This window comes from Melanostigma gelatinosum, assembly GCF_949748355.1.
Source record: "Melanostigma gelatinosum genome assembly, chromosome: 10".
Classification (NCBI taxonomy): domain Eukaryota; kingdom Metazoa; phylum Chordata; class Actinopteri; order Perciformes; family Zoarcidae; genus Melanostigma; species Melanostigma gelatinosum.
The window spans coordinates 15,205,522-15,233,265 of record NC_136643.1 but is presented as its reverse complement, the minus strand read 5'-3'; the positions used below and the strand labels follow the sequence as shown (position 1 = coordinate 15,233,265).

The window sequence follows — 27,744 nt, the reverse complement described above, 5'->3', positions numbered from 1 at the left end:
TCAACTGTGTTTATAATCCCATAATATCACTGTATCCAATTCAATAGTGGATCAACAGAAAATGAATCACTTAACTGATGATTGTAAAAATCGTCGGAATCATTTTTTAGGAAAAATATCAAATATTCTCTTGTTTCAGCTTCTCAAAGGAGGGTTTTTGTCTCTCCTTCTTTCTCTTTATGCCATTATAAACTAAATACTTTTTAGGGTTTTTGCTGTTTTCTGACATTTATAGATCAAATTATAAATTTATTAAAAAACAATATTAAACAGAATAATCTATAATGACAAAAGTGCCATCTTTCTCAGTTGCTGTCCACCTGAATGACCTTGTATTTGACTGAGCGTTAGTCGTGTAAACTACGACGAATTCCACACAGGTCTCCCCTTCCTCTCCGCTCGCCAGGTTTCCTGCAGGGCAGATGATAATCTTTACAATCCAAGCAGCAGAAATAAACAGGCAAGGAGGTAAGAGGGAGTCAGGAAGTGAGCAACAGGAAGCATTTAATTGGGCCCCGAGTCGCCAGGGAGAACCAGGAGATTCTCTGGTGAAATAAAACCCTGAAGTTGAGTTTGATAAAAACTACAGTGCCCAGATTTGTTTTGTAAAATGATTTAGCCTTTTCCCTTTTAGCGAGGCTATGCATTTACATCCATGCCAGCAGCTCAGTGAGGCTGTAGGCAACCTAGCATGCTGACATTAGCTAAATGCTAAATTCTCCCAATGACAATGCCAACATGCTGATGTTTGGTTGGTATAATACTTTACATGTTCAACATCTGACTTCATTGTGTTAGCATGCTAAAATTTGCTAATTAGCAATAAACATAAAGTACTGCTGGAATGTCATTAGTTTTGCAAGTATTCAGTCAAAAAGCAAAGTGAAGTTTGTAAGATACTAAATTCTAAATTAAGAGCATATTTATTGCCTCCACACGGCTCTAAACATGGCAACGGCTGAGCAACAGTGCAAACAATGGCAACAGTGCTGACAGAGCCAATAGTGTTTACCTGAGGGGGAAGTGGAGGGTGGGTGCTACACTTCCACGCTAAAAGAGGTGGACCATCTATATAGCCATGCTGATAGTGTGGCTAACAAAAGTTTTGTTCAGAATAATAAAAATATAGAACATCGCCAACTTTATCCTTCAAAGATATGGAAACTGTTAAGTAAAAGAAAGATAATAATATCCTGATCTGTGGGCTTTACGGAGGGGATGGGCCCAGACCTCAGGGAAGGAAGGGCCCCCTCCTCATAATCCTTGACAAATTTCTCCAGAAACCTTGCAGAGAGAGCACAGGGAGACCTGCACTGGATTTTGCCAACAGCTTCCAGATCAAAACCAGATGGCGATGATACAAACACTGGCTCACAAAAGGCCAGGACCAACACATGACCTTTGATGTGCCAGGAGGGATAAGATCAGGTAGAGAGACCTGCTCGTGGTTTCTATGAATGAGAAACAAACAAAAACAGGATTTATACAAAAAATAACATAAAGAGGAGCTTCTGCCCGTTTTAGACTGGATTCATCACCAATTAACACTGTATACTTATACTGTTTGTATGCATATTGAGTACACTGGCTTTACCTCCTTTCACTAAAAGCACCAAAAGTTGAAAAGGCCTCGACACTGAAGCTGATTAAAAACCTTGCTCGAGTCCGGGGCGGTCGAAACAGATGTTAGCTTCGATCACTGTGCCTGTGGTGGGTGTTTTTTTTTTTCTTTCGTTAGAATCACCTGTCAGCCCCTGTCAACGTAGTGTTTGTGTGTAAAGCTGGTATGTTATGTTCACAGCAGCAGGCTGGAGGAGCATGACACAAGAGAAGACAAAGCCAAGGCTGTCCCACTGTCACCGAGCACCCAGCTGCCAGGCCTCTGTGCACTCTAACCAATAGCTTTAAAAAGCGAGAAACACGAGAAACACTTTCTATTTACAGTGTTTTTTCTATTCCACACAGACATCTTCACCAGTACAGTGACTGGAAGGATTCTTCACCCAGAATACATTTAAGTTTCCACATTTAACCTGCAACACAGGGTGATCTGGGTTAGACGGTGGTTTTAAAATAAGAGCAATTATTGATCTCCACATGGGATATTGAGGTTGCATTAGAGTTATGCACAACACATATAAGAATATAAGTAAAAATATGAACTACATAAGAGCAATTAAAGACGAAATGATGAAATGTTACAATGGTTTGCTGAATAGCAGGTCGTCAGCAAATCTAGAATGTCATCAATGTGTACGTCACAATAATATATAATGTGCAACGTAATAATAATACTGGTAATAATAATATAAATATAATATAGTATAATATACTGCAGCAGTATAATAGTAATATAATAATAGTAGAATATCAAATGTAAAATAGCATGGCATAGTATAGTATAGTAGTGAAGTATAAAATAGTAGAATAATAGTTTAGACTTCTACAAGCATCACTTTTAAAGTAAAAATCTGTTCTCACATAAGAACGTCCCATGTAATGTAGATTACAAAATCGTGAATGTTAAAGATGTCTTTTAGTTGCATGGTAATGAATTTAAGAGGACAGATTGATTTGAAAAGTCTGGTGCATTCAAGTGCTCTCATATAAACAAAGCTTCTTTTTTTTTTTATCTAGCAACTAAGAAAATAATACAATGTGTTGCTGTTTGCTGTCTGACTCATATCATACTAAAGTATGCAAGTATTGCAACATTTTTTGTACAATATCTGGGGATTTTACTGTAGTGAAAAGAAGATTTTTGGAACTCGCTGACTGTCCTCAGTATCTTATAGTGAAAATCAATATATAGCTCCTCCATCTATACGACTATGACATGGAGAATTGCCCCAGATTTACAGGTTAAGCAGCAGGTGAAAGGAACTTCAAAAGGTGTGTATATATAATATAATGTGCATCAATTAGAATACTTTTTAAATTCACATGATGGAATATAGCTTTTATAAAACATCTGTAACTGTACATAGATCATGAATACATCCCTCTTAATTGTACTGGATAAAAGCGTCTGCTAAATGACTGTAATGTTACTGTCTTTAGTGGGCATTCAGCTCCAACAATAAAATACGGTGAAATTTCCACTGGACCGTGAGACAGAGCGTCAGGGTCAGATTTGAGGATATGCTGCACATCTCACTGCTGCTGTTGGTAAGAACATCCTTCAATCAGGTCTCATTTCCTGAAGTACCAGCACTGGGCCAGATTTCCATTTTAGATTTTCCATCCTCACCGCGGAAAGTGTGAGAGAGCGTACGTCCTGTACAATGTGGCTGGAGATAACACTTGCTCTGTCACAACATTAGAGACAGAGCGAGCCAATTAAACAGAGGCCCCTAACTCCTCTCTCTCGCTACAGCATGGAAGGACGTAAACAAAAACAAAACCCCTGTGAATGACCCCACCCTGTACTCACAGCACTGGACACGCCTGGGTCAAAGGAAAAGACAAATACAACAAAGAAAACACACGAGTGGGTGTGTAAATAAGGAATTTTGGACAGCTATTAATTATTATGTAGTGGATTTCTTTTCACCCAAACTGAAAACCACAGTGGTAACATGAGCAGCCGCACTGGAAGTCAAAGCTCTGACTATGACAGTGTTATTACCACTCCTTAAGCTCCACACCACCACTAACTTTACATCGCTTCCCTAGTTAAAATCTTCTCCTCATCGTCCCCAAACCAAAACAATCCCAGCTACAATAACCAAGGCATTTATACAGTGAGGCTTTTGCAGCAGTTTTTCAGGTGTGGATGTGACTTGCATGCATGAAAGAGATGTGAAACTCACCTCAAAGTCCTCCAGGGGGAACTGCAGCATGTCTCTGAGGACATCACTGAGGATTTGCGTCTTCTTCTGCACCAGCACATTTTCATAGTCCAGCGGCTCAATCACCTTCGGCTTAACCTGGAAAACACAGACGGAGTGCTCTATGACCGGGATATTTGATGTAAGTTCACGAATCCTGGTAACACTACGGTTAACATGCACACAAAGAGACGGGACGGAATATACTTGGCACATGTATTTGTTGATTGTGCATTTCACACCTTTATTAATTAGATCCAGGGGCAAGCGGGAATGATTTGACATGATTTTGCCATTCAAGATTACAAATTCTACTCGAGTAAAAGAGACTCGTGTGTTCATGGAAAATGAAAACCACATTCAATGAGAGCAAAGAAGAAGATTTGAATTCAAGCATTGGCAGTACAAATGATGTCTTCGGTCAACATCTTCTGAATCTGACCGCAGCATCTAATACGCTACATGTGTAACAACAGTGCACACTCAGAAATTATTTGATCTTTGTACATCTTACATATTGTATATTATAGTCAGATGATCTGGCAGACTAAGGAGCAAAAAAAAAAACAGAAAAGTTGATAGATATTCTTAGTTTGAGCCAAGGCAAATCCAGCAAATGAGGCATATAGCTGTGCACAGGAGTGATGGTGTAGTGCAGAGACAGGCGCTGTCACATTGGGTTTCACCAACACGTGCTATCTGTTGAATACACTGCGATAAATCAATCGGGGCTCCATCTGCCCAGAGGCAAATGCATCTGCCTCAGCAGTAAGACGGTCTTGATGAGCTTATCCCTCCGTGAGAGCAGACATGCATGCCATTTATGTCAAGGAAACAAGGAAACAATTACACTCCACCTACAATTACAGGCACTTCATGCAACACAATTTAGTCCACATCGTAAAACAAACAAACCTGCGCTTTTTTATTTCATTGTACTTGACGAGAATCCCTAATCAGAAATCAGTTTGCAAATGATATGTTTTGTAGCTCAAGAGAGCAGACGTTGCTGTTATCAAGAGGTGATCATGGATTCATGGTGCATCGTGTCATAGTGTCTGCATAATGTTAAAGCTCAAGTGGCAGAGGCTGGAGAGGACTTGTGCACTGCAAAGATACAGTAGCCATGAGATGGAAAGTCAGCTGTCAACACTTGTGGCTGATGGAACGAGAGGATACATCGTACAGCCAGGAGAACAGCAAAGAGTGCAAAGTGAACAGTGACACATCTCCAGATTTCTGTGCTGAGTGACAGCACAGCCCACATGTTGCCTCCACATCTGGGACTGATAACACTGGTATGATCTCAGAGGGAGAGTCGTGGATATTGACCTGCTTAAATACATGTTGCTAGCAACCTTGTTAATAACAGAGCACAGCTCCCACTGAGGACAGCGGGGGCAGGACCTTGTCTCAAGGACAAGGAGGGGAGAGCAGACCAGAGACGGTGCACCATGTCTGCCAGCTAAAGGAGGCTGTGGCATTATCAGTCAACCATTCATTCGCAGCTTTATCTGGACTGAACACAAATGCAGTTACAATTAAATACCCAAACATTTCAACAAACTCTAAAAGAAAAAGTCGAGTTTGATGCTAACTAGCAGGCAGGACAGGTAAGTCAGGAAGGAATTAATGATGTCGGTGTGTGTGTGTGTGTGTGTGTGTGTGTGGGTGTGTATCTCACTTGTACTGACTTAAACTCTCTATGCACAGACCAGGCAGCCTGCACCAGACAGTGAAACGTTAAGAACAACAGGTACACACAGATGCACACTAACAGTAAGTAGACAAACCAGACTGATTTTCACAAACCTTCCGAAGTGCTTTGTTACTTCACCAGAAAACACTTTACTGTCCAAATACCTGCTGAAGCTGAAAACTCCTGCAATTAAAAATGGATTCTGATATTTAAAGTCGCTGCTAAAAGATTTGACCCTCTTCTCACCAGTGATGGGTTCCTGACCCCACTCTGTTGTTGCTGACTGCACTCCAAACCCCTCTGGGCCGCTTCCACATTGCTTTGTCAGTGGCCAGTGTGGGTAAACTACAACGGACACTCAGCACTGAGTAAGAAAAGGAACATAAATCAGCAGGAGCTCTGTCATTCCCTCACCCCACAGTGCTGCTGACCATATCCAATGGATGAAGTCCAAACTTTTATTGTATTATTGTCGGGTCAGTCCTTGGAAACAACTTTTTAAAAACACTTGTTGTGTTTATGTCTATGTCTTATATTTCTAGTGTTTCTAAAATACACCATAAACTATTTTAAATACATAAAAAAATAAAAATCAGACCAGAACAATGCATGCAAGTTTGTGTAATTAAGTCACCAAATAGTCAGACGTTCATCCCCTGGAAAGCCCATAAAACAGAGCGTTATGAAGCCATCTCTTCCACTCCCTCTCTACAGTGATCTAGCAGCTGTTTAGCTGCAGCACCCACTCCTCCCATCACTGCACCCTCTCACAGCAATGCACAATGGTGCTGTGTAGTGCCTCTCTACTACCCGATACATTCTTTTATTGTCTCCTTCACACGTCTCTGTACAGATCCAGCCACTGGACACCTTCATCGCAGGGCAGGACATTATCACTGTTGTCAGGGTTGACCTTTTGAGCCAAATAAAATGTTTTTACAAGCCACGGTCATCTTTATGACTCAAGGAAACCGTGCGCCGCTTCACTCCAGGTGGTTAAAGTTCACCAGTTTGCTATGCCGGTGCTGACGTTGCACATTTTCGAAGTGAGTTGGCAACATTGTCTACAATGAAAGATGGCAAAAATAAAGCAGAGCAGATGCTCGCATGACAGCTCTTCGGGACTTCATGACTGTGGTTAACCTTAGTAGCACTGCACACTGTAAAACATGTTATTATAGATCAGAACGGCTTTTTAACATACACCAAAAAGTCTCATATGTCTTTACATAAAAGTCCTTGAATGACTTACCACCACCTGTGGCACCATGTCTACCTCAGCCTCAGCTGCAGCCAAGCTCTTGTACTGCTGCGGACTCTCAATGACCAGCTCCTTCTTCGGAGCTTTACTAACCCTTCCTTGCATTGTCAACAGCCAGATATCTCCGAGCTAGATCCCAAAGAGCGGCGGGCAGCCAGCATATCAGACGGAGAACAATCCTAGTGCCGGAAAAAAAGTTTGTGAAGTTTTGTATTTCTCCTCACAGACCCGTGCTCTCACCCTCCCTTCTCAGACTGCTCTGTCAGTCTGAAAGCAGTGGCTCACACCCAGGCAGAGGACATGGCCCCTCCTACACTCAGCTGTGCTGCCTGGGGGAGTTAAACAACCGCACACACACACACACACACACACACAATAAAGCCATCTGACCCCACACTATCCACCTGCACAGTGACACAGAGTTGACAAAGGCAAACAAAAGAGACACATTCCTCAAGTATTACAGTCCGGTCAGGGACTGTCCACGCCTTGTGTGGGACAGCTGAAATAAGAGCTGGCTCGAGTTTCAACCAGAGGAACAAGCCAAGAGAGAATGGGACAACAATGGGGCATTGCTTGTCGCAGCATTCAAAAGAAACCACTCAAGCATCTGCAGAGTACATGCAGTATGAGGGCACCGACTAAAAGGAATCAGCTGCAACGATTTAGAAGTGATTTTCCGCGTAAACATCACAGATACGCTGCCAGACTGAGCCCATCAGATTGTAGCAGGACATGGGCAAATCTTGACCCACATTTAACTGTGACAGACTGAATCACAGAGTTTGAGATTAGGCCCGGCTTCTGTCTCGACGCTTGTTGATGCAACTGCTTGAGGGGGCATTCCAACGCCATGCAGCGGCAGTCAACCTACCGAGGAGTAGGCCCGACCTACAGATTCCTCAGTGGGCCACAGCAGGGGAGGATGTTATCTTTTCACGCCTGCATCTCTAAGCTCAAGGCGAGGGGAGGCAGGGCCAGGTCAGCTGCTCCCCCTCCCACAGTCACATGCTCATATATGGGCCCCACACACGGATCGGTATTGTGGTCTAAATCATGATAACAAAGAACATTTGTATCTCAATCAAGGAAATTAATGGAGAATTACATATGGGACTAAAAAGGTGCATTTATTTGAGTGCAGATATCCATCAGGTGTTTCTGCAATGACTACTGCTGAATGAATACAACGCATAAGTGGCTAACCCTCCGTCTAGACACCAATGGGCTGTAAGGGGTTCGTAAAAACACACTTCATACAATCTTACAAATGGCAGTGTGAAACAAGTCAGTGGACCTTGAGCATGCAGCCATAACTGGCCACCCAAAATAAAACACTGCACGATGACGATACGGATCCCACGAAAGTCAGTACACTATAACACTGAATTACTGAAATGGCTATTTGAAAAACCGTAACAATCGTTAATAGTGAAAAACACCAACCATTGTCGGGTTTCAGGTTTTCAAATGCAAAGAGTTGCTGTTTGTCTTTGATATATGTAATTGTAAACTGTATATTTTTGTTTTGGATTGTATTCCACTCTTTGACATTTCATACACAGAACAAAACGTAACTCGGAAAAATCTGCAGATGAATCAGTTATGAAACTATAATTATAGCCTCAGGCTAGGCTGTATGGAACATTTAAATCCTTAGCTTTTGATTTTAGCCTCACACTACACTACAAACCTGGCCAGCATGCATAGCTCAGCAGTTAAGGGTTCACGTTTCTGTGGCCTATAACTCCGTCTCTCTCAGTTATTTTCTACATCAATACAGCAGATCAAGTGATGCAAGTGGAGACGACTTGTTGATATTTGACAAAACTTCACAGTATTAAATAAAAGTCATGTCAGCAACCCCATTACTACAATGTCAGATCTCACATTTGGCGTGAGCCAATGGCTGTGATTCAGTGGGTTGATTAAAGACAGGTGTGCCTCCCCTCTGTGGTCTACTTCTGCCACATGAAGCAAACACTCTTATATGTTTCTCTGTGTGCTGGCATTATATGTAGGGCTGTCCTTGACCAAAGAAATTCTTAGACCAACATGATTTTGTGGATTATTCGATACATTGATTTAATTGATAAATCTGTTTATCTCAGTTTCTCCACAAATAACCACCTCTCTTAAAATAGTGTGTTTGCCAGAGATGTGTCAGTATGTTTCTTGGAAATAAGTCATTCAGCATGAAAAAAAACATGAAAAAAAACAGACTAATCGAGAAATTACAGTCGACTTGGACTGAAACTAAGACGGGGCAGCCTGGTGTGCATGTCAACTTTAAGTGAACATCAGAATAATGACATTAACTGCACTCATCCCGTTTCTCTGTGTGCAGATGAGGATCTGCTCCAGGTTTGCCTTAAGGCAGCGTTGAGCTTCCTGAGGGTTGAAGTGTGTTGCTAGCATCGTCTATCGTGGTGGCGTTGAGAGCACTGCCATCGGCTGACGTGTTGTCAACTGCCAGAGCCCTTGGCTTGTTTTCCCCTCTCTTCATATAGTACTGACATCTTTGAAACAGTTATTAAGAGTATCGCTAGGACTGAACGCAAAAAAAAACATACTTTAAAACAAGATCCTGTCTGCCGCATCTGAATGTGTATGAGAAGGGGATACAAGCTGATCCTCACACCAGGTGCAAGCAGCCTCCATGGTGGAGTGAGTTAAATATTACTGTCATCCTCTTTATAAGAGCAGCAAAGTGATTCATACACTGACTGTCTCAGATACCTGTGTGTTTATCAGTCAATTTGCTATTATAATGTACGCAACACTGTTGAACTGAAATGCTTCAGTTCATCCCGTCCATTACAAGCTGGTGCTTTCCAGAAAACGTCACATTTGGCAAGATAATGAAACGTGCATCAGGATTACATTTGTTACTTCAACTTTTCTTGATTTCATTGGATGTTTTTAATAACCAAGATTCCACTTTGGATGCTCACCGCAGAGAGTGCAGCGTACTCCTCCCTCTCCTCTTGCAACATCCTCGCTCCAATTATATCAGACATCTTTGTAAGACGCAGGCTTGTTTACTGCATCACTCGCTCTGGTTTGTGTAATGGCTAAACATTGTTTCGCTGACACAAAATTGAATCCATGAAGTAATTTTGCATTTAGAACAACCAAACTGCAAAACAACAGAAGCCACTTTATCGTTGGACATTTCCTTTAACCTATAATGCTACATTACACATACTAGATGTTTGACTTTGATCTCTGAGTTTGTACAAAGGCCAGTTTCCTCTCCCAGACGTCTCATATCTGCAGCAGTAAAAGAGACTTCCTCTCTGCACTGCAGCACTGGTACACTGAACTACGCGCTGATGTGGCTTAAATGAAATTCAGAACTTGGAATCTTATGCAGATTTATCCATTGGACACCAATACAAATGTATTTGAGACAAGTTGGCATTTGGGTCCGAGCAGGACGGCCCACTGAGCCCTTTCAGTGGCAGAACAAACACTTGAGTTGAAAAAGTGTTCCCAGAAGCAGATCGACTGAATGTTTTGGGAAAAGTATTCTGCTGAAATGCAGTTGAATATGCCCTGCGCTCAGTGTAAATTAATTAGTTGTACATACACAGGAATGAAAACCAACCTGGACATTCTATTTGGCTGCTATTTATCAAAAGGTTCTAGTTTTGTCCTCGAAAGCCAGTTGAGACTTCTGCTGGTTTTAATTATCTGTCAACACAGAGTCATGTAATGACACAACTGGAAAGGAATTCATTTGAAATACACTATACCACATCATCCTGCACAATAATCAAATGATGTAATTATACTTTGAAAAATTACACATTTAGTTAATTATTATTAATCACAATGTAGTTAGCACAACATGCGTCAGAGAGTAAAATAGCTCCTTTAACATCTCTATCCCTTATGCAATGCTGACCAGACTCACTATAGGAAAGCATTTGCCGTAACTTTTTAAGCATACTGTTGAATAAAGCACGTTGCAGTACCGAAGTGTCAATAGATATCCAGAGTTGGGCAGTTGTTAGATCTCTTTGTTTTTTTTTATTGTTGTGTAACTTCTACACACATTTATTTTTTTTCTTTTCACATCCATCAAGTTGCAATTCTCAGTCTGGACATGACTACAACTGGGCTTTTTGATGGCTTAACATAGGCTTGATGCAATCTCCAGGCCTTCCCAGCATGAGTCAAAAGCAAAACAGGGTGTAACCTGGAATGCAACAAAAACATGGCCCACCCCTCCTCGCCGCCCCGCTACAGCAGCAGCACCAGGACCCACCATCCTGCAGCCCCAGAGAGTGCTGAGCTGTGAGCCGAGAATGAGACTTTAACACGGAGGTAATCATGACACCGTACCGTGTCTCTTCTAATAGCGTTACCGTAGTCGGACGTAGGATACAATGGCAAAAATAACAGGATGTAATCATGAGACAAAGTCTTGAGTAGCTGAACAGCAGTACACACAGTAATACAATCTATATGTATCTTTGTTACGATACTTAAAAGCTAGCACAGGCCGACAGGCGATAACTTAGGACAGCTATATTGATCGGTGCAGGCCTTAAATGTAACGAACGGTATTGAATATGAATAATGCTGCCGTTGAATCTGTGGGAAAATCAAACTGCTGTTGCCAGGAAGTCTTTCAAGTGTGTGAGTGCTGGAGATAATGGTCCCGTATATCAGTCAGCATCACAGCAACACACGCAAACACAAACACATCAACGGTGTGACGTCAGAAGCCTTCCTCAGAGCAACGCCAGGGTGGCTGAAACGTCTCAAAAGTAGGAAGCAATCACCAAGAAAAACAACCCCGTCAGTGCGCTATTGTTTTACTGTAAATCCATGAAGCTGAGAAATGGACGCTGTAGGGAGGCTGATCTTGTTGATTGTCAGTGTCCTCAGGGGTGTGATCACAGCGTGCATGTAATGCTGGTTATCCGTCAAATGTTACATCTTCAGAGTGATAGCAGAGAGAAAACATCAGCGGAGCAGAGTAAATATTTATGTATTGATACGGACTGTTCTGTATTGTACTATACAGGAACATATTATATGGAGGACTACAAGTGACTTAAGGAGTGTGTCCATACAGTGTTTTGCTACGGCAGAAAAGCCGCACGAAAACGTTGGAGGGCTCTGAAAAAAAAGACGCCGACCTCATTAGCATACAGACACAGAAATATAAAAATTAAGAAATGTAAAAAGTAAAACATGTAGAAATACAGATGTGTTTCCCTGTCGAATGTAGATTTGATCAGTATATCTGTTTGTTCATGAATAAGTACCCTTTTTATCCCCCATATTGTGGGACCAGGCTGGGAATTACAAAGATTTCACAATGTCATATTAAACACACATGCTCAAACCAAGAGTGTGACGCATCATCGCCGAAGAGGAAAGGAGAGCATTAGTCAAGTAATTCAATCTATGAAATGGCTTTAATCTGGAAAAAGTTTGCGGCTGATGACATGCAGAGCTGGTTAAGTATTTCATCAACTCCCCAAAACAAGGAACGTATAAGAAATAGCACAATTGACTCATTAGGCATGGTTCATTGAAAGGAAAACCCATCACAGGTTCGAAGCAGTACCTTTGTAAAAAGCAAAGAATGACCGTACATGAACGCTCAAAAGGTGTTCCTGATAGTTTTCTGGAGAACGAGAGAGAAACATGACACGATTGAATTACAATAGCATACACACTGATGCATTATCTCAAATCAGTGACTTTTATTGTTGAAGGTAGGTCACTTCCTGAGGAGACTCATGAGATGAGAGTTTCCATGAGGAAGGAATCGGCAGAGCTGTTGCAATCATCTCGTGAAATAACAGCGCAGTGCAAAAGCTAAAACAGGTTGTTTAATTACTCCACGCCTAGAGAGTACAGATCAGCCTCCCATAGACGGCTTTGTCTGTGAGAGAGTGTGTGTGTGTGTGTGTGTGTGTGTGTGTGCCTGGCCTCTAACCCCATCATCTCGGTTTTAAATTCCCAGAAATAATGACCTGCTGCAGTCAGAAATAATTAAAAGGGCAAACATAATGGTGTATGTCTTTTTATAACCAGGCCTAATGGATTCAAAAAAGTGCAAATCGTGAACAGGAACAACGGCCAAACAGAAAGGTCTGCGTGTGGTCTGCTCAGTTTGGGATATTCTTGTAGAACGTTGAAGTCAGAGTCTACAGGACAAGACGTGGAGCCTTGTATCCTACAGTGGCGCCACGAAACAAACAACAGTAAAGTATCAGATGAGTCAACAATGTAAACTGACAATATCAAAAAGTAAAACAGTTTAACTACAAGCATAGTAACCTATGTAAGAGTTTGTTCGTCGTATCAACTGATTGGAGGATGAGGAGAAGGATTAAGTAAGTATTATTCATTGATGTATTTAGCTTTTTACCTTTTACTGTCGTAGAGTTGAACTCTGACAAAAATGTGTCAGGCAAGCCACGTCCTCCGCACACATTTAGCTATTGATTTGTAAGACTGCTAAATGCTGACAGAGGATTAATTGACCCCGCCTGGATGATGAGACCATCCCTGATCCAAGAGAAGCAACCATGCCCTTGACCTAATTCCCTGCTTTCAGCCGGGGCCACTGTCCCTCCGCTGATCAACCAGCGACGGAAAGGAGACCTCACACGCACGCACCCACGCAGGCACACACACACACACACAGTAAGTAAACACAAACAATAAGGGGAAGACAAGCTGGTACGGAGCAGCAGAAGTCGTGCCAAGAAGCCCCCCGGTTCACAGATGAAAAGCGGCGATTGATTTCCAGCAGACACAGAGCTCACTGTCCCCCCCCCCTCACCCACATCCCGGCCCACAGAGGCTTCAACCGTTGCAGCAGCGCTTCGTGAGAGGTCCGGCCCTCCCACTGCCCTACATTTTATACGGTTAACACTCAAATACTACAAATTCACAATGGCATGAATGAGGATGATGATGATTACCGGTAGTATTATTGCCGTAGCTGCATCTGTCAAATATGAAAGGCATTAATGCGGTGCCAGCAACATTTAACACCAGAAAGTGTAGTTCTGTGTTAATATGGGAAAATGGTCGCACTTTTCAAACCTGCCCTGACTGTACATGAACTAATATCATTAACGTCTGAATCATTTATCATATTCATTTAAAAACATTCATACACAGCATGTGGCTGTATATGCTCAGCTGAACAGTATATACTGGTGATGAAACAATACACGAGTCGATTATCAGAAAATTAATCAAGAATTTGGATTTATCAAACAAAAATCCAGCTTCTCATTTCAGATTATTTGCTGCGGTCTCATCACTAGTTTTATGATACAGCAACATTATGAGACCGCTGACTGAGGAGAAAAACTAGTTTGAAAGGAAATGTACAGCAAATTTAGTGGCGGCGGCTGTTGTACAATTTTGATCGTCGATTGTTTTAATAATCAATAATTTATCAAAGCAGAGTGCTAAATATTCACTGCTGTCCTGCTTTTCAAAATATGAGTGTTTATGCTGTTCTCTGATTTGTATTAAAGAACACTGAACATGTTCGGTTGTTGGACTGATGCTCGGACAAAACAATGATCTTAAAGACGTTAACTCTGGCTCTGGGGACTCGTTATAGGCATTTTCTGGTATTTCATAGACAAAACGATGAAAATTGATAATGAAAATGATGTATCATTTCAGATCTAATATATCATTTTTGTCCATTTGACTGTAATGAACAGCACAATACTAAACATAATATTTCTGCACACACACACACACACGTACACACACCTTAAGTACTCTCGGTGTTGGCAATGCACGCGACTCTCTCCTGCTCAGCGCCCGCTCAGCCTCAGATGGCCCAATGGGCTCAGCTGCTCCCTTACAGATGTAGCCACTACAGTTCCTCTCTAAGACGGTACGCAGCCCATCAATCACAACCGTGCTGGTGGTGCACCCCATTCCTCCAGGTCCAAACAGGCATCAGTTAGGAGAGTCTGCCAGTGACCCAGTTTCCTCGATTGTCCCTTGCTCCTCCCTGGTCCATGATATCCAACTCTGACCCGCAAATCCACAGCTCCTGGCCAGAGGAGAGAGCGCTGGTGTCCAGGCGAAAAGGATCCAGAGAGGAGAGCCAAGGAGGAGGGCTAGAGGAAGAATTTATGCACACAGAGTCTCACTGTAATTCCTAGCTGCCCCGGTCTGTGCTCGTAGAAATACCTCAGTCAGCAGACGAGATCCAGTGAGTAAGTGAGTGAGGTAGAGCAGCGAGCGAGGGATGGGGGGGCGATGAAGGATGCTGTGTGAGCTCTGCTGCAGCTTCAACCAATGCTGAGCTTCGGTGCAACGCAAGCTCGCACGTGCATCTGTCTCAATCACCAAGTCACTTGCTCACTCTCCTCTTGAGCCACTATGTGCGTTTGTTAATGCTTTCCTATCTTCATTCTTTTCATTTCCTCATTTGCATAATGTAGATTTGACTACACATGAAATGAATGAATTCCTTTCATTTTGTACTCAAGAAAAATGAGACTCCTTTTGGGAGCCAGATGAATAATTGTGGAATAAATGGGTTACAATAAATGCGGTCTTGTGTCCAGAGGGAGAGTCTGATTCCATGGTCAGGCAAACAGCAATATGGCTGAATGCTTATTTAGTTCAGCTGAGAAACCAGAGCCACTGATGGATGAATCACAGTGGAAAGGAGTAGAAAGCAGCATAGGTTACAATACAAAAAATACTTCATGAAAGCAAAATCTGTTAATTTGTCCATTAAATACTTGTTAAAATGTATGAATAAAAAAAGACACATTTACTGTGACCTGACTCATGTCTCAAAGAAACCAGTTTACAAAACATATCAAGGACATGAGAGGATTTAAACCTTTTAGGCCGAGACATCAAATAGGGAGGGTTTTTTTCATAAGAGATTAGCTGCTGCTTGATCACAAGCTGGCCTTTCTGCCAAGTACACGGATATATTGGGAGTGGAACAACAACATTTTTAACATACACAAGCTTTTTAAATGCCAGGGAATGATTCATCCATGTGTCTTTTGATTGAAATGTCTCAGGACTTCATTGAGGAAGACAAAATGTGGCAAAGCGGGAAATATGTCGTAAAAAGATGCAATGTTGTAAAGCGGCTGGAAAAATCACTTTCCTGTCTCTATCTTTCTGCGGCACACTTTCAGTTTAACATAATCCTTATTATAAAACCCAAAATATAGATCCAGCTGTGGGTTACAACTGTGTCCAAATACATTTGAACACCTTTCTACCTGCTGTGGTTGCCCATGGTTCACCCTCTGATTGTGAGGAAAAGGGGGAGAAGACAAGGAAACAGTTCATCTTGGTTTATTTATCACTGCCTTTTCCCTTCCTGCAGCTGCAAGTCGCACACTCAAATACCCCTTATGACCGTAGTGGGAATTGTCAAAAAGATCTCCTGCTTGTCACAGTGGCGTGCACATGCTGTAGCTACTGGAATACAGTAAGTCCCACCGGCAGCAGCTGTGCAAACCCCCATTACTTAGTAAGCAGTGGTAGCATAGTAACAAAAACATGCTAGCGTCTATCTGGAACCTTCTTTTTAGTGATCAACCATGAGAGAAACTGTCACCTTATAATAAGTTGCATTAAAGGGGCTGACACAGGCACACCCATATACAAACACATACACACACATGGAGAAAGTGAGGTGATCCCTTACGTCATGATGGTGCACTGAGCAATAAATGCTTGCAGGCATTCCTGCCTGCTGCTCTGTTAATATTTCAGTGGTGCTTGACACACTGAACTACATTTGAGAGTACGGTCATAGGAGCTGGAGGAAAGCAGCTGAGTAGATGAGGGGACTCAGTGAGTGAGTGAGTGAGTGAGTGAGTGAGAGAGAGAGAGAGAGAGAGATGCTGGGGGAGGGAGGGACAAGACGTTGATTATGCCTATTGCTCTATTGGGAAATACATCTCCTCTTTGGTTTATCCCTTTTCTCACACCTCGGATCGGGTCTCCATCCCCCTGCCACTGCAAAGAGAGATTTTAGGCTTACTATGTAAAATAACAAGAAGCAATCTGGTGTAAAACTGGCAAAGCTTCCATGAATCCCCTTTCTGAGGCTGTGCAGGAAAGAATCAATACAGATTTTCTTTAACTTGAACTCTGCCTTTTATGGACAGAGTGCTGATTACACTCACAAAGCTGTGAGCCCAAATGTGGACATTGCACTTAGTTTGCATAATATTGACAGAAGTGATGACATAGTAGCAACACTATTCATACAACTCTTTTACAAAAATATAGAAATTCATAAAGTCCGTCTCCAAAACAAAAATGTATTTGTATTCTCATAATGAATTATTACTTTTGGAGCAACTGGTTTTTAATTATTGCTGCCACTTATTACTAAGAGGGTACCGACTTAAAAAGTGGACATTGATGCACGTCGACTAAAGCAGACATTGTTTGAAGTCCAACAGCTGGTGATCATAAATCGTTTGCTCTCTGGACACAGGTATTTGTTGTCCATGTAAGGACATGTCTGCAACAATGCAAAGAGGCTAAGACAATACTGCTGCAAGGGTGTTGCACCTTAATGGTAATTAAAGTAAAGTTTGCAGCACTCGTTGCATCATCGTTTTAAGTATTTAGCCCTATTTGACAAAGACAGTAGAGATATAAACACTGGGAGGCTTTTATATGATATGCACTTAAACACTAAGACACACCTGGGAACATGGATTAAAGGGGGGTAATATTAAGCGTTTATTACAGATACAATGGAGGAAAAATAGTCCAGGCCAGAACAGGGGGTCAAGGGGCAATTCTTACAAATATGACGACACAAACACGCTGAGCAAAATGTATCCTAATGAAGAAATGAAGTCCTCCAACGGAAATTTGTGATTCAAGACTTTGGGCTTTAAATCAAATGCACTTGTTCGAAGAATGCCCATGAGGTGTAGCGCTGTTTTTTCTACAGCCCCCTGTCACAAGAAACACTGTCTGAAACAAGCAGAATGCTGCTAGGAAAGTAAAAACATCCTTTACCTTAGAAACAGTTCCACACCTCTCGTTGACAGTAACACACACACACACACTGCAGCGGTATGATCGATGTCACATTACTGCCTGACATGGCACACATTCCAGTTCCCTTGCACAGCTTGAGGACATCTACACTGTGCATGTCTGTAGCAGACAAATTAAGTGGTACAGTCGCCTCCAGCAGTACACGGTTGGACTGTCAGCCATACTAAATCTTGAGTTGGAGGTCCAGGCAAGGCCACAGTGAGAATAGTAGGGGGGGGGGGGGGGGGGGGTTAAAGCGTGCTGTGGCACAGAGTGGGTCTATCTGTGGATGTTCAAGTGTGACCATCCTCTGTGGGGTGTGGAAGCTGCTGCTCAGCTCTGCAGCAGCTGCAGAGGAGATAAGAGCCGGTCTGAAGCTCTGCCGGGTGTGTGGAGCGGCATGCTGTCATTACAGCAAGGCTTCCCTCTCTGCAGTGGGCTACACTTCCCGACGCAGTGTTGAGTATACTTTACACTTAACACGTGTCTATTTAACAGTATAACTGACAATTGTGCTGTTGTGTTTACAGCATCAAATTAAAAACACTCACCAGAGACGTAATGTGCAACTTAAAACAGCTTCCTCAATGTATGATTAAAGATTGTGTTTTAGAGTTTGTTATGTAGTTTTTAAACCATTTCAAAAGTGTTATCAGTCTTTTTTGTGAATGTATGAGAATTTAAAAACCACCTTTCAAATCATATGGCTATATGATTTCCATGATTTTCTTTTATAACTTATAAATAATCATACATATTTTAATGTTTTTCTGCAAAACACAACATTATTCATGACATTATTTTTCATAGAGCTGCGAAAAACAATTATTTTCATGATCAAATAATCTGCCGAGTCAGGTTTTGTTTTATCAACTGTCCAAAAACCAAAGCCTCATCATCAAAATAGTTGCAGATTCATTTTCTTTCCATCCACTGATTAATTAACACACTTTTTTTATAATTGCACCTGTAATTTTCACCACATGCCAAAGTGCATTTGCGAACAATAAATGAAATGTAATCGTACATATCGTATGTTATGTATTTCCAATATTATTTACATTTTCAAATCATTTATCACAAAACAGACATCTGCACACTTCACAGAGCACCTGCCCTGATCAAGATCCTTTAGACCGAAATCTCAAATAAAGTAACCTGTGTGGATATCTCTTATCAGGGTGGACTTTATTGATCGCAGTGCTCAACCTGCATGATCCAAATCATTGGTTATAAAAAAGCTTCTCTTTAAGTCAAAAGCTATTTGTATACACAGTATATACAAATATTCAGGTTCTGCTCTCTATTCCACTAAAATGTAGTTTTTAAAGTGTTCTGACTGATGTACCGTATGTGTAGAACGGCAGTGATGTTAGATCACATGGTTTGATTTCTCGGTCAATACAAATCTGACATCCTCAGAAACCTCAACTGTTGCTCTTCTTCACCGAGAGTCACTGGCCACAATCCTCTGCATATGGACCTCATCAGTGGACCATAGTGACCCCCCAATAACACCACTCCTACTAATACAGCAATTTCAAGCTGTTCGCAGCAAGTGGTGGGTGGAGCCAAATTAACAACATCAAAGCCAGCACATGTGGACAGAAAAGGGTCAGCTTGAGTTTCCCCTTTCACACCAAGGAGAGGACGATCCTACACACAACAAAGACAGAGATGTCCCTGCGTGGCTCAGAGGAGGAGAGGGGAGTTTAAGAGGAGAGTTGGCATCTCATCTGAGGAGCCTCTCTAGGAGGAAGGTCAAGTCAGCAGCTGGCCCTGGTTTCCATGCCCAGGGTCTGCTGTGGGGCTCTGCAGGGTGTGTGTATGTGCGTGTGTGTGTGTGTGTTTGTTTGTCCAGAGAGAGGCCACAATGTGGTGCACCACAGTGACATCACACACATATCCAGCACTGCAGGGCAGATAAAACAGGCATGGCTCCCAGCTGGAAGTCTCCGGGGACGCAAAAAAGGATGTGGCTGTTTCCTGCTGATGCGTGTGTGTGTGTGTGTGTGTGTGTGTGTGTGTGTGTGTGTGTGTGTGTGTGTGTGTGTGTGTGTGTGTGTGTATAAACGCTGCCATAACAAAAGCCGCCTCTCTCTGCCCACTGTCCTTCAAACCCAATCAAAACTCCTAAACACAGGACATTTTTTGAGGATATTTTGTCAGAGTAATGCTGACCTCCTCCAAAGTTAAACAACACAAATGGAAGAAGTAAAAACTGTATTGAAGGAGCACAAAGCTACGGAGCGCCATTAACCCTCCAGAGGTTTTTGAGAATGTCAAGTCGGCCGCTTAGAATAAAAGTCTTGCGAAATTGGTTTCGCAAGAGTTTGTTTGAGAGAAAAGTGATGTGGGTACAGTTACAGACGTGGGTGTGCTAAAGATAGGCCTGGGATTTCAATAAGCCGAATGTTTCACATTTTAGATGCAGATGTTTACATTACAAGCCCAAAATACTTCCCACATAACAACGGACAACGTAGTGCACTGAATAGGACTCGTTTCATGCGACGAATCTTGTCCAGGATTAAACTTAAGCCTCTCTTTGACCTGGAGTCGACACCAGGTTATCCTGTCCCTCTTAAAATGGTACAAACCAAATACACGAGGGCCACATCCTCTTCCTTTTACTTGGTATTTTGGGATGGTTTATTTATCCCAGGAGAAGAGAATGACCCATTCTCCTGAGGGGTACCGCTTCCTGTTCTTTGTAGCGGGGTCACCAGGCACAGAATAAGTATAGGACACAGGCCACAGTATGAACACACACACACACACACACTACCCTATCTGCGTGATCTGCAGTGAGGTTGCTGCGGTGGGTTCAGTTTATCATTGATAGATGTTAATAATGAAGCAGTGCCTTTCCACAGCCTCTGCTGCAGCACCAGCAGAGAAGGACTGAAGCAGAGCCACGCCCTGAGGCCCGCAGTCACCCTCTTACCCCTGCCAACTTTGTTTTGGCTTCACTCTACACAACACAGAGTAATCTCATTAAAAAATTGCTTATTCATGCTGTCAGGGCATCACTAAACTGAAACAAAATGCAGTCGTTTGGTTTTCTTAGGAAAGCGGATGATAACTTGCTGCACAGCACGCAATAAAACAGCCACAGGGGGAGCATTGAAGATAAAAACAATCATTGCAACAATTCAATCGCATTGCAGCTTCATATGCTGTTCAGCCACGTGTGTATCCACATTAAGACTCACACACACACACACAGAGCATATCGAGAGGCTCGATCTACGCAATAGTACAATGTATGAATGAACAATGTATGAATGCCGTCACTGCCACCTACAGGCACAGGATGATACTACACTGAAAAGCATCTACTACAATATTTATTCTATTATCATCATGAAGAAATATATATCATTCAATGACAGCAAAAAACAAAACAAAAAAGCTTCATGGCTTATTTATGCAAAGTCACAAAACTCCCTGTAGATTGTAGTGATGGTCCTTTATTCAGTGACCACTGTGTGACGAAACAGATGAACATTTCCTCCCTGCACTCAGATTGTCTATTGGTACAATGCAGCCATTGTTTGTCACGTACGTGTCATTCCCCACACTCAACAAGCTATACAGGAAGCAGAAAGAGAAGGGAATATAGACCGGACTCAACGGGGAAGAGAGAGTTACAAGCAGACGGCTAACAGTATTGTCACAGCCCTAAAAACTCATTCAAATCATAAACAGAGGTTGAACGGCTTCCTCCTAAAGCTTACATGGGCTGAGTGATAACACTGACACACAGAGTGATGACTGAACTTGCAACTAGTTTCTGTTGATGCCCATTCAGAAGAAGGCAGGAAACCAAAACATCCAGGTTTTGCACGTTACCAAGCTGTCATCACTTATAGCAGTGTGTGATTTGATCCAAACAACCTTCACAGGGTCAGTGGCCAGCCACCAGGTGTGAAGGAGGTACTGGAGGGAGTGCTGTCATCATGTTCAGGCTCTGACATGCAGCGCGGAAGCTGCCAGCTGTGAGATCCTGAAACAAGCCCTTACTGGCCCCCGACGTGTGGCAAAACAGCTACACTCGTCAAGAAGAGGCCCAACATGGTTTTAGAGGCCGGAACTAAACCACACAGTTATAGCTTTCATGGATCAGTCTGTGTGGTAATGAAACATTTGCTTCTATTACTGAGGTTAACGTCATCAATTTGACATCATTTAGGTGTAAAAGTGGGAATCGAGTAACTCATTTATAAGTGAAGCATTTTACGACAGCATATATAAATATTGATTCACAGACTGTTGCTTGCAAATTAGGGTGAAACAGATTCATGCTGCGGCTTCACATCAAAAACCGGATACGGCTAGCTGACTGAAATATAAGTATTTAAAGCCACTGATGCATTTTACGTATGTTAATTGCAGGCTTCAGTTGCCTTAAGAAAGGCTGGTCATTAACAGCTAGATTACACATTAAATATGGCTGCTTGTTGGTGAACAAAAGGAGCAATCAGCAGTTCAAGGTTAATCCTGGTTCATTGCTTTTTGTTTGGAGCAGCTCATAGATAATATCCTCAAACAGTCCGAGGAAACGGATTTACTCAAATATCCCACAATGAAAGCAGGTTGAGCAGATTACTGAGCAGATTAAGTACAAGCAGTTGCCTCACAGAAGCACGATACTGTATGCACAAAAGAAAGGGTGAAATTAGGGCTGGGCGATATGGCCTAAAAAAAAAATCTCCGATTTTTTTTACAAAAAATCCGATTCACGATTTAAATCGATTTTTTTCCCCCAAAATTTTTTGCAGATGACAGAAGCTGTTGAAAACATTTTTTTCTTTTATTTTGTGATGATTTTCCCAAGTAGGTTGATAAAAATAAAGTGCAAACAAAACCTGAACATTGTAGAAAGGTGCCTGTAGTATACAAAAAGTATTTGGTCACTCTTTTGTTTGCCTGAATCATTTAAATATAAAATTAAATTAAACATAACATTAAATGGCATTAAATAGTAGCCTTCCATTGTAAACAACTGTGCAAATGTAACTTTTTACAGTAAGCTTTTCTAACTGAATACACTGATACAAACACAGCATGAAATAAAATGTATATGACCCTTTAACATTCACATTTTCAAAAGTGCAACATCTGATCTAACATCAACATAACATATTTTGCACAGTAAATAAGTGCATGTAAACAAAATCAAGTGCATTCACAACATAACCAACAGTATTAAACAGTAGTGCATGTTTTTTCTAAATATTTTTTGCCAGGAAGACAAGCCTGTCTACTACCTCTGGCTTCAGGCATGCACGGTGGCATGTAACAATGCCCCCCCCCACACACTGAAAAGCCTCTCAGAGGGGGCACTTGTAGCTGGCACAGAGAGGTATTTCTTTGCTAAAGTACTTAGCCTTGGAAAGTTAAGTTGGTGACGCTTCCACCAGTCAAGTGGATCGGTGTCTGGGTCAACCTGCTGGACCACAGGTCAGTTGTTGCGGAGTAGAATGACATCCCCTCCAGCTCCGCAGAGATCCTTTGGCGTGTACTATTGTACAGCCGAGGCAAGGCAACGTCAGAAAAATGTTTACGGCTTGGTAGCACGTACCTGGGGTCCAAAGCTTTGAGACGGTGAATAAACCCCGGCTTTTCCACGGTGTATATGGGCACCATATCTTTTGCGATATACATCGCGACTGCATCCGTGATGGCTTTCCACCGGGCACTCTTCTTCTCATGCGGAGTACAGTTGGTGAATGTCTCCAAAATGCTGGGTTGTTGTTGTGAGGTGGCGGCGGCGGCGGCGGTGACATTGTTTTAGTTTGTAAACAATGCGCGCGCACTCTACTACGGGAACCCAACGGGGGGGAGGGGTGGGGGCGATTTTCTCGATTTTCAATAAAACACATCGCCTTAAAGCACACATTCGAATTAATCGATTAATCGCCCAGCCCTAGGTGAAATAGCAGGAAGTAATCGTCAAGGCATTCTGGAAAGGGAGGTGTAAGTCTGAGACGTAGTGAGAGGGTGGATTCATCTTAATAGCCTCTAAACTGCAGAACAGCGTGAGACAGGATGTAATGCGAAAGTGGAACCAAAGACAAATAGGATGAGACATAAGAAAAGCACAATGGAACAGAAAACGGGAGGTAATTAAATCAGGGAAAGAAAATCAAAGATAATGCATCTTTTATCCATATTAATTCAAGATAATCCAACCACTTTTTTTCTGGTTTGGTAGCGACTTGAAGACTCTTTGTTTATAATCAGTGGAAATCCTCTTGAGCCTGGTTCAATGAGCGCTGCTGACAATCAAAGGAAACGGAGGATAGACGAGGAGATTTACGCATGTCCGTGCACCTGTACCGCTAAAGTGGCAGTGGGTTTAATTGTAACACGATACGACACGGATCCCCAGGGAGGCCGCAAACGGTCACAAGAAGCTGTTATCCACGATGGCGACTCCACAGAGAGCAAAGAATGCATTTGCCTTGTGCAGAAACATATGATCGCAACTGCATCTTGGATGTAGTTGGGCGATATGATGACATACATACAGTATTATCAATCTCCCCATTCCTATTCAATTCCCTGATATGACAATTTAGAGATACACAAACATTAAAAGATCTTTGGTAATCAGACCATTTCAGATTTTCTCATGGGATCACCAGTGCAATGGTTTTTACCGCCTTCTTCCTGTTGTAGTTAGTTTGTTGGCACTGCCTCAGCCAACCAAGCGGTGCACTGACACCCCCCCTCTCAGAGGCCCCCTCCCTTCCTGACAGAGGAAACACATGTTATAGGATACATCCCTGCTTGACTGGGACAGTCAATATTGAACTGCTTATTTTGTCTCACGGCCTGTCTGAGTCTTGAATAGCACACTTTTTTTTACACCAGCCCCTCGTGCAGAAACATACAAAGTGCAGCAGATGTCATGATTTGCTGCGGATACTGTCCGTGTCGTTAGCTTTCTGAGAGATTTAACTCGCATCATGGATCAGGTTAATACCAAAACGAGCAGTGTGGCTGCTATAGCAACTAAGATGGATTTGATATTTTCAAGATTCAAGTGAGTCACCTACGAAAGCAGACGTTAAGAAACGTATTGGAGGATTCAGATTTAATTATATTTTTCTGCCATTTTTCCAAGTTCAAGACTTTTGTTTGTCATGCAAGGCTGGGAGAAGTATTTGGGAGAAAATGTTGACGAACTTGTAAATGAAAGCACTTTATGCACAAACAGTTCTGTCATATTTTGAGAAATACAAACGACATGAGCGTAACAAATTCAACACGGTGCTCTGTGGGTGGGGGATGGTGTCGCTGAAAGGAGACTAAGTCAAGTCAGGGATACTGAGGCGTTTATCTGCACAGCGAAGAACAGAGATGTCAGACTGCATGTTTGTGATGCTCCACACCATGCAGGGTATCTACTTTCATCATACAACATCACGTGTGGCCGCGAATGTCAACAGTGCACCGTCCAAGATCACTTTGTTCATCACTAACAAGTGTGATGAAGAGCAGGCCTCCAGGCGCACAGCCACACTGCTGCTCCTCCATAAACACCACGCAGCGAACTGTATTTATCCATCCAGGAAAGGGACACTGCCACTGTGCACTCATTTCAGCACAATCCTGCCACACAATGCTAAGTCCCTAAAAAACAAACAGGGAGCGAACAAAAACAACTTTAGCACCAAGGAGAGCCCTGTCTCTACTGTAAGAAAAACAAACACTGATTACCACATTCATTTGATTTCCTGCTGTGTAAGACTTTCATTTATGTCTTCAAGCTATTGCAGTTTTCAGCCCTCGTGTTTCTGAATGTCAGCAGAAATTGGCATGTGAAAGAATTTTCATAAATAAATAAATCTCAGTGGATTTGTTACTTTAACCACAACTCATTTGTTTATTGTGGGCAGAGAGCGCACAATGGGCTTGTTTCAACTTGCAAAGAAAAAAACAAAACAAACAGAGCTCAGCTTTCAATGCACATTTTTCTTGAATGGGTGACTACAGCGACTCATCAAGATTCCCTTTTCATCAGACAGCCCGTCTAAACTCGTAGGTGCTCAGGTCCTCACACAGAACGACTCCGCCAGTGGGACAGTGCACTTAAGTTCAGCACGAACGGGGTACTGTAAAGATGTATTGGATAATGCGACAGTAAGAATTACATTTAAGGATTATTGTGAGCTTATAAAATACGATTGCATTGCAAAAGATTAAAGCCATGGATCCCACATTTTTGCCTCAACTGTTTTGCCAAAGAGAGATTTCCACAAACAAAGTTTACATAAAAATCCAAAAGGTGAGAGACGCAAACCCTGCCCCAAAAACCTCCCAGTTATCGGACCGCCTCCTGTAGGTTGTCCCCCTCCCCCTCTAGCATACAGTGTGTGTCAGAGTGAGGAATGCCGGTTATGCAGCCAGCCTGGTGAAAAGTCATTAGAGTTTAGCCCCTCTGGCTGTGGCAGGTCCTATCCACACACTGCACCGTGCACAAAGCCATAAGAATGAGCGCTGGGAACTGTAGACAATTTAGTCTCTCTTTAATTAAGCTAACAGCATGCACTGTGGGAAACAGGGAAACGTCATAGAGGAGGCTAAACTCCACATTGAGGCGCTCTACTTTTATCTATTCACGTAAACTAGCGCAATGCCTGTTTAAGGTGTGCCCCAAACGGGCACACCAAGGAAGAGAAGAAGAGGTCGGTTGTAACGTTAGCATGTCAAGCATCAAAGGTATAGCCTGTAAAGACTAGCTGCAGACGACATGCTCAACTTCGTCCACAGAACCCTAAAGCACCACCTAGTTTATTTGTATTGAAAGTGACTAAATTGCACCAACTTCGACAGTGCACTTCCTTGGGTCCCCGGCAATACAACCACCAAGTTGATCGGATGGACGGTTCTCGAGACATGTCAAGGACATACACAGAGTCCTTGCTTTATAGTTGGATAATGATGCATTTACCCGCCTCTGCTTTGGTGTCTTGGGTGAATTCAAATAAGTGCCCTAAACTTCCAGGGAAATCCCAGATTAACGATCACAACTTCAGTGGTAACTTTCACTTTCATCTCTGGAGTCTGATAACAGTCTGACAGCAGCACAGAGCAGGGATTTCACAGCAGCCGTCCATTCTCAACACAAAACAAATAAATACTCCACAATCATGAACAGACATCCAATATTTGCCTTTGCTCTGCGTCAAGCGATACTTGAATTGTAAATGTTAAAACACGCCAGTATTCCCTTTTAAACAGATTCTTCATAATGGTTTTAGCTCTAAATCGCAGAACCGGAAACTAGCTTTTGTATTGGCTCATTGTTATGCTAATCCTCCCTCTGTGTTACAACACACCCAACATCCGCTGATCCTGGTGTGACCTGTGTGCGGCGAGCGTGAATGGGATGTCAGTGACCGCAACGAGGCAATGTCAGAGGAGGCCAGAGGGAGAGGTATGCGTGCAGAGCAGATTAACCCACTGAGAATGTGCCGTTTGCTCGACACTAAACCCCAGGAGTCGCATCAACAACACAAGCGACGAACCACAAATGCCATATCCCCAGAGCATGTTAGCGTGGCTCAAAATAACAAGTTCAAAAGACAGTATCAAAGTTCAAAAGGTTGAAAGTACTTGAGTGTAGCATACATCAAAGAATCAAGTCAACTCCACACCCGTCAAGTAAAGTGAACCTCCACTCAGAGGAGAGGATACACCCTGTAATTGGCAGCGATTCAAAAATGGACAGAATGCAATCCATTGGGTGGAAGAAAAATAATGACAAGGTTAAGAGTGTTAGCATACAGGATACCCTCCAATCTCGTATGTCATGCTAGCAGCAGTGTTCCCACAATTACAAGTTAATGGTCAGATGCAGTCAAGGATGGGAGGTACACATTACTTCTATA

General features: G+C 42.4%; 1 protein-coding gene across 8 annotated transcripts in view; it reads right to left on the bottom strand.

Annotated features, from left to right (window-relative positions):
• The window catches only part of LOC306783189 (dedicator of cytokinesis protein 9), a 69,565-nt gene that overhangs the window by 34,455 nt on the left and 7,366 nt on the right, over positions 1–27,744 (bottom strand). For 5 of the 8 annotated variants that reach the window (XM_079276734.1, XM_079276738.1, XM_079276740.1 and 2 more), the window contains exon 2: positions 3,813–3,929. In XM_079276734.1, coding sequence (XP_079132860.1) covers positions 3,813–3,929 — 117 coding nt within the window. Of the gene's footprint in view, positions 1–3,812; positions 3,930–6,781; positions 7,027–27,744 lie in introns of those variants that run through there. The other 3 variants (XM_079276736.1, XM_079276737.1, XM_079276741.1) reach the window with 1 other exon arrangement.